General features: G+C 36.2%; 1 protein-coding gene across 2 annotated transcripts in view; it reads left to right on the top strand.

Annotated features, from left to right (window-relative positions):
• Nucleotides 1–5489: 5489 nt before the first annotated feature.
• The window catches only part of LOC118261899 (four and a half LIM domains protein 2), a 193114-nt gene continuing 183854 nt past the window's right edge, over nucleotides 5490–14749 (top strand). Inside the window, exon 1 of one of the 2 annotated variants that reach the window (XM_050701496.1) lies at nucleotides 5490–5841. In XM_050701496.1, coding sequence (XP_050557453.1) covers nucleotides 5794–5841 — 48 coding nt within the window. In that variant the 5' untranslated portion in view covers nucleotides 5490–5793. The remainder of the gene's footprint in view (nucleotides 5842–14749) is intronic. The other variant, XM_035572925.2, reaches the window with a different exon arrangement.

Here is a 14749-nt window from a genome sequence, read left to right as displayed (position 1 = left end):
TGGGGAACCGGGGATGAAAAGATTGGGAAGGGGGGTAATTGGTCCTTCGGTAACCTCACTCATACAACGCAAGCGTTGTTTCACATCGCGTCTGTTTTCTGTGAGGCCGTGGTATCACTCCGGTCTAGCCGGCCCATTCGTGCAGAAACATGGCTCTCCAACACTTAAAAAAAATCGTTGAGTTCAATATCATCTTAAAAATACTTCGACGAATAAGTAGACTGACATTAGATCTATGCAACATTTCTAATCTAACTTTTTCATGAGCATTTGTAGTTATAACTAAATAACACACAAACTAACACTATCACTGTTTTGTTAACAGCGCGAAACCCCAGCCGCGGGGCCAACTAGTCTAATACAAAGCTGGTTTACAAGTCCTACACATTCCAGGGCCCGTCACCCTTGTACCGAGTACCGCTACTTTTACCTCGCTCAGCTTATTAGAATATCGTCGACTGGTTTGCGGCCACCGAACCTGCGAACTGGGGACACTTTATTATGCTCAAAGTGCATGAGATGCGGACTGCCGTGTGTTGAGCGAGCAGAATTCCAAGCATTGTGATTGTGATTTTGTGGATTGATTTCCTTGCGTGGGAATTTTGTTGGTTTGTTGTTGAAGTGGTATATGTCGTTTGTGTCAGTGGTAGAAGATATTTGGCACCACTGAGAGTCATTGCGCGAAATAACCGACACTGGCAGCGGTCAGCGACTAGACAGCAGCGTTTTCTGATAAACCTTACAAGACACTATAACCAGAAAATATAAATGCTACTTATTATTATGTAAATAGATTAAGTACTTTTGCGGTGCCGAAAAGGACCCATAGTTGGGACATATTGTATAAAAATTGTAGACCACACTGTACACTATAGATGCATTAAAGTGCACATAGTTAAAGTGACATAACACACTTACCGCCGTACTCAGAGTGATTTAATGGTTACTTAACCGAATCCTTCGCAATTGTCTTGTTACAAAATGGGTACTAAGTAATAGTAATAGTAATCATTCAATATCTCTGAGTGCGACAGTTAGCAAGCAATTGCATTGTCATTTAAGTTTGAACTTTAAATCGTGTGTTGTATGATATATTTTATGTTTCCAAACACGCCGTGCCGGGGCCGTGTTTGTTAAGCATGCTATGGCCTTTAAGCTCCTTAACTGGTGCCGTCTGACAGAAGGGATCACAATTCACGTAACAATAGCCCACCCCTAAATAGCAAGGTTTTTTTTCTATTGCTGCTCACAAGCGAGCATAATAGGACACGTGTCTCCTTAACCAGAGTAACTTGTATTGGCCTACTTTTTTATTTGCTTTTAAATTAGTCAATAGGCATGATTCCTACTAGCCTAATTCAATACTTTTTTCGAAACGTCAAATGCGATATTTTCTATGAACTTTTTTGAAATACTCTAGGTATTATGGCGTCATACGTTTTTGACGTCAAATAGCAGACTTATTTCTAGAAATTTAGCTAGAAAAAATCGAAAATTAAGTAGTTAATCAAATTTATGAATGAGAGTGTGATTATTTTTGAATATTTTATTGTATTGAAAAGTTGTAATATTTTTATTGACCCAGTCATCATCCCTGTTCAGTTCTGATGCATGACACATCCAAATCTATCTTGGATCCCGTAATGTTTGTAGTAGTAGTGTAGGAAATAAGAGGAAAATTACATGCATATATTAATTTTAAGGCGTTTTTTCACCTTTAGCAACGCTTCCCTACATAAAATGCAAAAATGTCACAAAGGTTCAAAACTGTATCACAGGTTATTGACGTCAAGCAATTATGACAATAACAATCTAAGTAATTGTCACGTTGGTTTTGATAAGCAAAAATGGATCTTGTTGTTTTATAAAGTGTAAGTAGCGTTCAACATTGTGGAGAAAATAAATGTGTAATGGTCGACTGTACTTGATATAATTTTGCAAAAAATACTTGCCTGTTGTCGAGCAACATGTACTACTTTATAATCTTCCAGTAAAGTGACTCAATTGTTCTTTAAGTTAGACTAAACCTCTCAAGTTAAAATTGATCTGTGATGATTAAATGTGCTCCCTATAGTGTAAACTACAACATTCTCCTTACACTCCTTCATTGAATGAAAAATATACAATGTACATCCACTTTTCACCACTTGTGTGTTCCACAGTCCCGCAGACAAAAGTCCCATGTAATAGGTGGTGAACCTATTGCCGTCTACTGGGCACAATTCCAGACACCGTACTGAGAAATTTTCGAAAAACCGAAAACAGCCCAGTAATAATTTGCCTGACCCGGGAATTGAATCCGAGACTTCTTGTCGCACTTGCGACCACTCGACCAACGAGGCGGTCTATGCTATTGTGGCGACACTCTGACAAGTGACAGATGACAGAAGTCGCACATAGACTATCGACGAGCAAATCAACGGATGACGTCATAAATATCCTGCATCGCACATACGAAGTTTACATGCGAATTAACACGGATAGAAAATCCCAACGAACAACAGTTGGGCAGAAAGCCCGCCAGGCTGATCACCTCGCCTGGTCGGAGGATCCTCCTTTTCTTAGGGAACTTTACTCTCTGTTCCCTAAACTATGTACAATATACTAATCTATAGTCAATGCTATGGTACTAATCTTCTAACCTACCAAATACAACTATCACCAAAGCTACCCAATAATGGCACGTAAGCCGCCCACCTCATTACCGGCTAATAAACCACATAGCCCATTCAACGCACACGATTGAAGCCATAATTCTCTTCTTGTATAAATCAGCTGTTTTGTCCAGCCACTTAAGCATTCCAATCGCGTCACATTCCAAACACTTACCGCTTGAGGAATAACAATGGTTCATGGTCCCACGTCAGGTCTTAGAGCAACCTTTGTGACTGCATTCAGTGCCAAAAATGTTGTATTAGAAACTGTTCAAGATAAGCTTAATACAAATTAGGTATTTGTCTTAAGAATATCTATCGGTAGTGAGTAATTTTTATTGGGTTACTAGCTGATCCAGCAAACTTCGTACCGCCCCAAAAAATTCTTAATGTCACTTTTAAACATTCCCTGGACTTCTAACAAACAATTTAAGACCATTTACCAAATCGGTCCAGCGTTTTTTGTGTTTTAGCGAGACTAACGAAAAGCAATTGTTTTTTATACTTATATATAAAAGATTAGAATTCTTCAAGCTACCAGTGTCTGAAATACTTCCTATACAGTCTTTTTTCTTTTACTTACATTACATCTCTACCTTTCCTTTGGTCATTTAACTAATGTTTTTATTAATGTTCTCATGTAAGTGAATTGTTGTATTCTTATGAGAATAAAGTTTCTTAAACCCGATTTACACATTTAGATCTCTTCTCATTGATTTACCAAAAACCACGGTTAACTCACGTAAAATTATGGAGAAAACCTCTACTCATTTCGAGTCACATAGAGACTCTCTAGACGTTGTCCCACAGCCTACTCAACCGCGTATGCACACGCTGCTTATGATGAAGAGTCCCTCTGTGACTCGAAACTAGTAGAGCTTTTCTTCATTAATTAACGTGAGTTTACCGTGATTTTTAGTTAATTTAGTCTCTCTTCTCATTCAAACATTATCTGCTTTTCTGATGGTGCTTGTTATTCTCTAACATCTTCATTTGTAACTTTACACCTTTCTTATACTTTTCAAATCTTTGTATTCTCATCTAGTATTAGCAACCTTATTCCATTCGTCCTTTCCATGGCTTTATTTCCTTTAAGAGCTTTAATTTCCATCTTATATTTCTTCGAGGTGGCACTACCGTATTAGTAATTATATACGACACGATTTCTACTCGACTTATAAGGTATACCTAAAGCTGAACAAGCATATAATACACTTTTTAATTTATGCAATGTCTAGACGAATAGCAAATATAATCTTAGTTGCTATCTATAAAAATATCATAGGTGGACTGGTTTGTCCAGAACTGTGGTCTGCAGACGACGGGTTACCGGGGCTCAGACTCGAAGCAGGAGTAAGAACGGGGTGGTTTTTAGTCAGTAAGAGTCTGACACTCCCGCTTGCCTCACCCGAGGTGGGAGAAGTCATTGGAAGATTTTCTCCTCTTAAAAATATGTTTGTTCGATTATATTTTTATGGGACAAGCCTGCCACAGCACCCATACCGCTACAACTCTTGTAAGTCGGGAACATACAGTAGATAGAATCATGAAAACACCGGAACACTGAAGTCCAGGGCGTCCAGAGACATGAATGACTGTCTTGGATCCTGCAACGAAATAAATCAGAAGATAGGTTGGTTCGATTGTCGAATATGTCTCGAGTTTGGTCTCTAGGTAAGATGGTCAATGTTGTGATCATTTGGATTCTGGAATTATACCTGTTTTGTAGTCGACGTCTATTTCAAGTTTAGCCATTGGTATAGTAGGTGACTGTATTTCTTTTATATCTGACGTAGTTGATCTTAGTCACTCATGACTATCATAGGACTAAAGTCAAAGTCAAAGGCAAGTCAAGGTCAGTCAAGGTCCTGTGTGTGGATGGATTCATCCATGTGCCTGTGTGTGGATTCCTTCTGTAACGTCCTTTTTTGTAACTTGAACACACATTGAAATGGCAAAATAAAATTGTCCTCCAATTGATTTGTAAGTGACGTTATGTTACTAAATAAAACTAAAGAATATTGTATTGTTTTGGAAAAATAAAAACTTAATTTGTATGTCTGTGTTCATGTATAAATAGACATAGGAGTTCCAAATACCGGTTTTGACTTTGATTGCCAAGGTCAATGTAGTATAAGCACTTTCATAATATAAAAATGTAAATTCATGCTTATTCTTTTATTTAGTATTATTATGATAATTTTATAGGTACTGATAAGAAGTTATTATGAAAGGTGGCAAAACAAAAATTGGAGATAATACTGCCACTAATTTTATTTTGCAAAAAAAAAATACACTCTGGTCATAAAAAGCTGATTCACAACGAGAAACACCTCTTACGTAATATAGATAAGACTCATTATGAACAAATAAAACACTATTTTAATTAAAGAATTCGCAAGTTCAACATAGTTTACGGAGATAAGGAGCTCCTAGTACATTGTGTACAGATAGAGAACGAGACAGAGATCAAGAGTCACGCCACACGAGATCAGCAGTAATTGCTGTCCTTTATCTGTCGATAAAAATGTGGCTGGTGACGTCAGCGTCGCAGGCGCAACCCAAGATTAACCGGCGACCAACTAAATATAGAGTGTAAACATGCCTTAAGTGAATCATGTGCGCTCGCTTCAGCTGTAGTATGTAAACAGTACTGGCATTGAATATCATGTTTGCTCAACTATCAACGTTCTTTCATATTTTTACAAAGCAGTTTTATATCTATCCCGCGTGCATTCGAAACTTAACCTCCAAAATACTTAACCCATTGTCCGGCGCGTAAAAAATGCAGGCCCGGTGTGGCTTAGCACGCACCTCGGACGACTAGCGCGTCGCCGGCAGGCGGCAGTCACTCTCGAACCACGGGGCCGTCGACTCGCCTCGCCACGACCGGTTTCTACTCACAACTTCTCGATAACTTATCAGCAAATAATTGCATGAAGTCATCGATTAAATTAAGTGCACCCCAACGTTTATAACTCATAATACCGTTGTTGTTTTAAATTGTTTCTTACATAAAGTTGTTATGGTTCAATGCTAAAGTTTGACAGTGGTGAACTCTACAAGTGTCCGTGAAAAAGTTGTGTGCGATCGGATTGGTCGGTTTGTTTTGTTTTGTTAAGTCGTGTCCGGTAGCAGGATGAATGGGACGCCGGCTAGGAGGCCTAAGAGCGCTTTCTCTGAAATGGTGAGTTCATCTTGGAAGACTAGTAAACTGATTCACTTTGGTATTACAATCATGTTTTTTGTTTGATACAAATGGCTAATGTTGGTGTTGACCCATTCGGGTTTAAGTATGTTTGGTGAGTAAACGGTTGTTTGCCGGACAGTTCGCCGGCCGGTCCCTGTGCGGTTGTGAAAGGGTTACGAGATAAGGTCTGCCAACGATCGCGTCGCGAATTAATTGATCAATAAAATTCATGTTTGATACGCTTGATTTATTATTTTGTTTACCGTTTGAGTATGTGATGAGTAATATCTACATACGTAGCTACATGGTTATATTGTTTAACTTTTACATAATTAGCATTGAATATGGAACATATGTTTTTTGTTTTTGTGCCATTTAGTTTTATCGTTCTTGCAGTTTTATCGTTGATAATCTTCATGGCTTATAGATATCAGTTGTTTATCGCTGAGGTCCAGTGTAGGTCTGAGTTTATTAATTATCGTTTATTGACAATTAATGTAGCTCGATGTCGCTTGATTTACTAATCAATAGAGTTCACTGATAAATGTCGGTTTGAGTTTATTTTTAGTTTGTTTGTCATTGTATTGTTACTTGTTATTCTTATTAGTTTAGGAGTTTAAACCTATGACAGTTACTTGTAGAGTTAAGATTTGATTTCCGAGTCAGGTAAAGTTTTATATTAAGCTCTCATTTTGGTTTACTCTTATACTCAGAGTAGTAAAATACATTATGGATTTGTAAAAGAGTGCTTAGGTATATAAAATAGTGTCAATAAAATAATTATTGATACTATTATACCTAATCACAGACTGACTAGTTATTACTAGTCATCTCTACCTACCCTCTTATACAATAACAGGTTTGAACATGCATACCTCATTTCAAATTAGTCATCCTTACTCACAAACCTGCCCTAGCAACAAATTCAAAATAGTCTCTCATTTTTTTTCATCTTTAAAATGGTCTAGCTAGAGTATAAGTTTAGTAGATGGCCATGAACCTCACACAGACGGACGTATAAGGGAATGCGACATGTTTCGAGTTTACGAACATTATGTTGTCGTAATTCTGAGACGATTACGAATAGATTACGAATTTACGAGTATGGGGAGTTTGGTAGGGGTGAAATGAAACGGGAATTGCATAGTTGGTGGGTTGAACTGGTAATTATATTTTTTTTTGTAATACGTAATATTAATGGTTGTATGTTTAAAGCGCTTTTTTACTCAAATACAAAATTGCAATTTTGTATTTTTAATAATTGAAATTAGAAAATTGGATTTTAATACACGTGTTTATTTAGATGGATATATCACAGATTATATTATGAAGAAACACAAATTGGAACTACTCATTGGAGCAGCAACTGGTTAAGAATAAATAATGAAAAGACTTACAAATTTTGTTTGTACCTAAATTCGAATATGAACCTCTTTGTTAGTCTTTAGCAAAACACTAGTGTTCTAACAGGATAGCTATCTGTGTCAATTGGAGAAAAAAACAACTGCATTAACGAATTCACTAAACAAAAGTTTACTAACGCACAAACTCAGAGTCATTTAATAGTTACTTAACTCAACTCTTACCAATTGTTTTCGGAACTAAATCATTCAATCATTACTATGGAATAGTTCACGTAATCATTAAATGACTCTAAGTATGGCAGTTCAAATTCATCTAATTGCCATTCCTTATTTGAAAAAAATCGTTACGTACGTTCCATCGTACATGAGGTTCCCTTGCTAAACAGAAGTATACCGACACGACTACTAGACCAAAGAGTTCTTAATAATAGGCCTATAGAGCCAATACGGCATGGTAATGACTTAACCTTTATGGTAGTATGGTAGTGAGGCATAATATCGCCTTGCTATGGGTTATTTATACCGCATTGTTTTCTAATGTTATACTTGTTTGAAAAGACGTATCGTATGTGCGTAAGTAAATATTAAAGAAGAACAAATATTAGAAATAGTTTTTTTTTTATAAATCAGACTTCCTCATTTGTGTATTCGTCTCAGGTGCGACAGCCGGGCAAGAGCTGTTCGATTTTTCGAAAAATTTCGGAAAATTTCTCAGTGGTGACACAGAGTCTGGAAATGTGTACGGTATATGGCAATAGGCTCCCCTATTACATGGAAATTATAACACAAAATAGTGAAAAGTGGGTTTTCGTGCCGAAATGAGCATCTCTGACTATCCCTTCGGGTATAAAAGACACGACGGTAAAATCATAATAAAATTGAAATCAGAAAAATAGTAGCATTATAGTGTTTATTATAATGCTACTAGTTCTGCTCTTAGGAAACTTTAATGTCTTATCTGAAAAAAAAAAAATCAGTATATGGGAACCTTTCTCCAATGCCGTAATATTATTGAAGGTCTTGATAATCGACAAATAATCATTGATTATTTTATTGGACTATGATGAACGCCATCACAACGTGTAACATACTCGTAACATAAATATCACATTCCTCTAATAATGTTATGTATTACGATTACTATTCGCTGTTATTACTGTACAGTAGTAACGCGACAATCACCACCTCGTGTATCGTGGAATGTTGGTCATGAATATGAGCCTCCAGGATACTTTGAAACTAGTTGAGTTCCTCGTGAAACAGTTTTTTTTTTTTTTTTTTTTATTTATTTATTATTTACACAAAATACACAGTAATACAATAAATAACAAATAGCAACTTCAAAAAACCACCAGTTACGTGAGTAAGCCGACAATATAATAGTTAATTTAGTATATCTCACGAAAGTTCTAATAAAAAATATTCGTTGTTTGATTCTAATAAGTACTACATATAGAGCTCATATAAGATCCATAATAACAGTACTGAGTATGATAGAGGAGTAAGGTAATATGATAGGTCAACACCTTATTTTGGTCAGAAATCCTTCAGTATCATCGTACGTCCAAGTTTCTTATTAGAGTTAGGATTTTGTCTGTCTTGTTCATAACAGGATAATATATAGAGATGTAGTAATACATTAGTAGTAGTAGTAGGTATACATATATTATACATAACCCTTTTTGCCCATTGCCCCTAAAAATGTAAAAGGACCAATGATATAAAAGTATGTATAACATGTGCTTTTGGTTTAATCACACTAATATTATAAAGATGAAAATTAGTTTGTTTGGATGTTTGTCCTTCTATCACACTGAAACTATTGAACGGATATTATATTTAATGATGAATGATATTATTATTTAATGAAATTTAGTATACAGACTCATACCCTATGAAATGACTTGGGCAATAGGATACTTGTTATCCCTCGGGAACGCGGGCAAAGCTGCTGGCAGAAGCTAGTAAGTATGTCTCTTGCTTGACAAATCACTCAAGCAACTAAATAACCGCCTTAGGTTATGTCATTTTCACTTCAACAACATTACATTTTGATACCATAAAGTTGAAAATCGTAACATTAATTACAACTACAACATAGTTTGTACTTAAAACAATACCTTACATTAACCTACATTTATGGGGAATATTCTGAAAGGACTATTTTCGTAGCATAACCTATATAAATTTCCACCAGACAGCATAATATTTGTGTAACTGGAAATTAGCATCAATATTAGTTATAATAATTACTATTTCCGCGAATACTAAAGGTTCATAAACATGACCTTATTAAAAAAAAATTAACTGGTTGATTTAATTATAGGTCCATAAAAATAGACAATCCATAAAAATAGGCAAATTTCTGGTTAAAAAATTTTTAGTAGGTACATGGATCGAAAGTCTCTATTTTTATAATTCCTAGAATAATCCAAAAACAAACGAAATAATCGAAAATATTATTTTCATTCGATAACTTTTAAATGCTTAACGGAACCGATTTTTGTTAATTCTTTATTCGAATATTCAAATTAATAGAATGCGTAGGTTTATTTACACTTCTGTATAATATATAACATACGATAGCTGACTTAATGCCGGGTGGCATTCTCTAATAGTCATAACATAACAGTCAATCATTGGGTGATGTAGAGATGTGCAACAGTAGATGTACCACATATTAGTGACTCGATTGTTTTGTGCATTCTATTGTATGAGTATCAACATCTTTGGTAAACAAATAAAACAAAATTATCATGATCAGTCGGAAGATGTTCATTGCTGAATAGGCTGTCTCTTCTCTACTACTAGAGTAGAATGCTGTGTGTTAGTCTTACCGCCGTACTCAGAGACATTTAATGATTACTTAACCCAGTCCATAGTAATTGTTTTCGGCTCAAAATCGTTACTAAGAATTAGTTTAACTAATCATTTAATGTCTATGAATACTGTAGTACGTTGCAGAAGGCTTGAATATCTCAATAAGTCATCGAAAATATAAAGAATGCTGCCGTGTTGCAGTCCATCTCTCAACTGCTGATTGCAGTTTTACCTATGCAAACAACAATTAGAACTTGTCTTACTTATTTATCAAACTAAAAGCAACCTTAATAGCCCCTTTTATTACTAAACTTACGAAGAAATTGCGTAAACATTAACATAATCATTACCCCATATGCCCAATACTCTTGGCAGGTGAGTTGGCCTCAATTGCCAATTGGGAGCTATTAGGGATTAAGTAGAAGTGACTATGTTAGGGAATGTCTAGTGAATCCATTTGGACACAAGGACAAACATTTGATGAAAAAATTATACTTTTTTTCGTCTGAATCTTGTTTACAAACAACTAGCGTCATTTGGCAGGGTAACTACTGTTTAAGGTAGAACAGATTTATACATCTACGACTCTGAAAAAGGTCACAAATTAGTCATCAGTTTCGAAATCTTCCAAATAGAAAAGTCATAGTTTAATGAGCCATTTTCAATATAATAATCATCGATATAGCTCTTAATGTAACTGCGAAGACCGCCCGGAGGACACGGTGGAACACACGATTGCGGTCTGCCCTGTGTGGGCTGAACACCGCCGTGCCCTCAGGGAAGTGATCGGCGACGGCGACCTCTCGCGTCCGGCTTTGGTTCAGGCCATGGTGCGGAGCGAGGGGGACTGGGATGCCGTCTCCTCCTTCTGCGAAGCAGTCATGCTAGCTAAGGAGGAGGCGGGACGCGTGAGGGAACGAACTTCCTCACGCCCCAGCCGACGCGAAAGACACTCCGGGCGTCGGGGATCGCGTGACGATCTCCGGCCACCGTAAGTGCGGGTCTGCGGACGGCGAGTAAGGGTAGCTCGCCGCCCGACCAGAACCAGACCCGTGCGTGCGGCGCGTTGCGTTCCGCGCGCGCCTCAAAGAGCCATCAGACCACCACAGATGGGGCCCAGTAGGGCTGATGCTTAATCCGGAGCTGCGGACTACCTAGCGGGTTTACCGGGGCTCCAGCTTGACAAGCAGGAGTAGGAACGGGGTGGTTTTTAGTCAGTAAGAGTCTGACACTCCCTCTCGCCTTGCCCTGGCGAGAGAAGTCATTGGATGATTTTCCCCCTGAAAAAAAAAAAAAAAAAAGCTCTTAATGTAAAAAGATAACTATTTTAGAGTGAAGATTTTGTCGATATTCCCTATGATTTAGTTTAGATTTCAACCATGATCGTCCCACTGCAGGGCAAAGGCCTCCCTACCCTCCTTCTACTCCTCTCTGTTTAAAGCTTTTTGCGGCTAATCCTTGTTATAGATGTCGAGTTCATCCCGCCATCTCCATATTCATATGGAAAAATACAGATCACATTAAAAATGTGTTCAAATGAAACTTTTAACTTATTCGTAAAGAGTAGGTATTCTAAAACAAACCATAAAATGTAAAATCATACGTTACATAACGATATTCGTAATTGGAATTGATATCAAACAAAAACATTTCAAATTACGAACACGAGTTCATAATTTGAAATAAGGAATTGGAATTTCTGTTCAATAAAATCGTAGGCGGTTCCGATTCACTTCATCATTGGAGGAATTTATATTTTTTTAAACACACTGTGTAATTATGCCCAGTATCATTCTTGCAGTCAAAGAGTTTTCTTTCAAGTTTATTTTAATTTTATTTGTTTTCTACATTAATTTTTAATTACTTTTTAAGTTTTAATAACACCTAACCTTCGTCGATTCGACGATGACGCAGCCGATTTGCTATTATTTATCAGTGTGTGAGATTATCCCAACCATATTGCTTGTCAATTCACTGTTAATGGAGCCCTTTCGAGCCGTATGAAGGTTCATAAGTTACATAACTGCAATAGTTTTTGAGATATTGAAATCTTTTTTGAGGGGTTTAGTTCAGACGAATGTTATGATTCTAGGGTTTATATTTTATCGGTTTCTGCATGAAATTAATCTTCCCATGTAGTTACACCCACGCGTTTCTTAAGTTTTTAAACGCTTGAGTTTTATTTTTACGTCTGCAAAGTGCATTGTTTATTAGGGTTTTTGAATGTCCTACATGTTTAACGCATTCTGCGATCTTCATGACCTTCTTGCCCATCTTTGGGGAATCCCATAATGTATGTTTTAGTTCTAAAACTAACTGTGTTTACCATAACTATGTATGTAGGTCACCACTTATTTTTACTTTACCTGTTAATATGAATCATGAATCTTCTTCAAGTATTTTGATGATTTCCAGAGGGGATAAATATTTACCTATATACAATACACATATGCGCTTTTACTATATAATTCTATAGTTCTATTGATCATATAATTTCAATGGATATAATCACTACATAGTAGTCATAAGTCACTTTCCGCTGCCTGTATGTATGCTTACATCTTCAAAACTACTCAACAGATTTTGATTCGATTTTTTAATAGACAAAGTGATTGACGGGAATGGTTTATGGATATTGTATGAAAACCTCCATTTAATGCGTGCAAAGCTGCATTTAAAGGTTAGTATTAAAAACATCTATAAGTTTTTGCTTGACAAAAAATAATAAGTTCTGTAGTTGTCTAGGAAAATTACAATTTACAATCGCTAAGCGGCTAACTCACATCACTTCGCCACGTCGATTTGTCCGTTCGGATTTAACAAATTATTTTGCGCTTCTAAAATGAGGTAACGATCGAAAATAAATGTTATGAAGAGATGTTATTATTCTTCTATTTTTTTCCTTATGTTTTAGAGTGGTACTAGGTACTAGTGTACCTACTTTTTGTAATATTCATCTCTATTCTAGCTTGTTTACTAAGTTTTAATTCTGTATTTAATTTCTGGAATTTTCTCTCTTCTCATATTCCTTAACAATTGTCTGTCATAGTTCCAGGAAATTCGCTCAACGTAAAATACTATTAATAATTAGTATTCTTTTGCATAGGTATGGAGTTTATATACTATTATGCACCATTCAAAATTATGTCTTTGATTGATCAGAAAAAAGAACAACCCTTAAATTCCTAACCCCCAAAAGGCCGGCAACACACTTGTACCGCCTCTGGTGTTGCAGATGTCCATAGACGAAGGCGATTGCTTACCATCAGGTGATCCGTCTGCTCGTTTACTGGCTTATACTATATAAAAAAAACAAACTTCAACCACAAATAGTTCAACAACCAACAAGTAAAAAAAAAGAACATCAGTCCACAACATTGTAACAAGCCTTCCCAGGTAGCCTTGAGAAATAATAACAGGTAATGCATTGTGCAATAAAGTAGGGAAGCAATGCAGTTCATATCAGAGATCTGACACACCCACCTGTACGGTGATGCAAGGGAGTCACGGACCAGGGGATCCATTCAACGCATTATGCCGAGCAACAATTAAATCAAGATCAAGTGACTCATGCGTCGTTACGTTCTTTTTTTGAACTGTTTTTGTTGCAAATCGATTCTTTTTTTTGTGATTCGATTTTGGTGGTTTATGTTTGAATCTAGAATTCAGAAAAAAAAAACAATCTAGAAATGAGGTTTGTGTTATTGTTCCTTGTTTAAAAATTTTGTAAGGATTTTAATTTTAGCGCCCGTTTTACCACTTATTTGTAGTGGCCAATAAACTTATGTGACAGATAGTGCATACAATTTACGTTCTTAATTCAAACTTATTTGATACATACTGGCTAACCAGATTTTGTGAAACAAGTCCTAAGTGTTCTAGTCAAGACGTGAATGGTAATAATTATGCTGGAATGATTTAAATTAAGCTTCTTCCCTCTTGGAACATTTGTCGAGTGACATGTGTCCCCACAGGCATCAGGCGACATCAGACGACATCGTCGCGACATTGTTTTACTGTGCGACAAGGAACAGTTTCAACAATGTAACCGCTTTAATAACGATGACGTTGGATACGACTTTTTAAAAAGATTCCTTGTCAGTATTTATGATCCCGTATACAGAGAAAAAAAATCTAATGACAACGGACTATATTTAGCATTATATTCGCATAACTAAAGTTCCTCATCAATTCCTTGACAATTCTCCTCAACCGCACAAATCCATAAATATCAGTAATAGCGTCAAACCTAAATCACGTCTATAACAATTTACATACGGTTGCAAATCAATCAACAGACCTATTAGATACACCACGAAACTGATCAACTGACCTTCACAGCTAAATGCCAGGAGGCCATTGACCCCAAATCTTGCAGATTATATTATACATAGACAAGTTATTATAAAATCAAGATTAAGTCAATAGAAACGAACATAAGTGCATGTAAGTCAAACCTTGCTTTGTTTACTTATTCCTAACTTAGTCCTAACTTAGTTAGATTTCGAAGTAATTTTTGCGAATTTAATAATTGTATGAATCTTTAATGTGAATGTTTTTGTTTGGTTTAAATTTTATGTTTGCTTTAATAGTTAAAGGTTTTTGTAACAGTTTTGTAGAAATAATATACGGTACCATCGTTTTAAACTTACCAATTTCCAACATAAATGTTCGTTATTCTAACAAAATATGCTTTATAAGTTTGCTATCAAACCATTGAC

Source organism: Spodoptera frugiperda, chromosome 20 (assembly GCF_023101765.2).
Source record: "Spodoptera frugiperda isolate SF20-4 chromosome 20, AGI-APGP_CSIRO_Sfru_2.0, whole genome shotgun sequence".
In the NCBI taxonomy this organism is placed as follows: domain Eukaryota; kingdom Metazoa; phylum Arthropoda; class Insecta; order Lepidoptera; family Noctuidae; genus Spodoptera; species Spodoptera frugiperda.
Note: the sequence above shows the minus strand (reverse complement) of the source record. Positions and strands in the feature narration are given on the sequence as shown.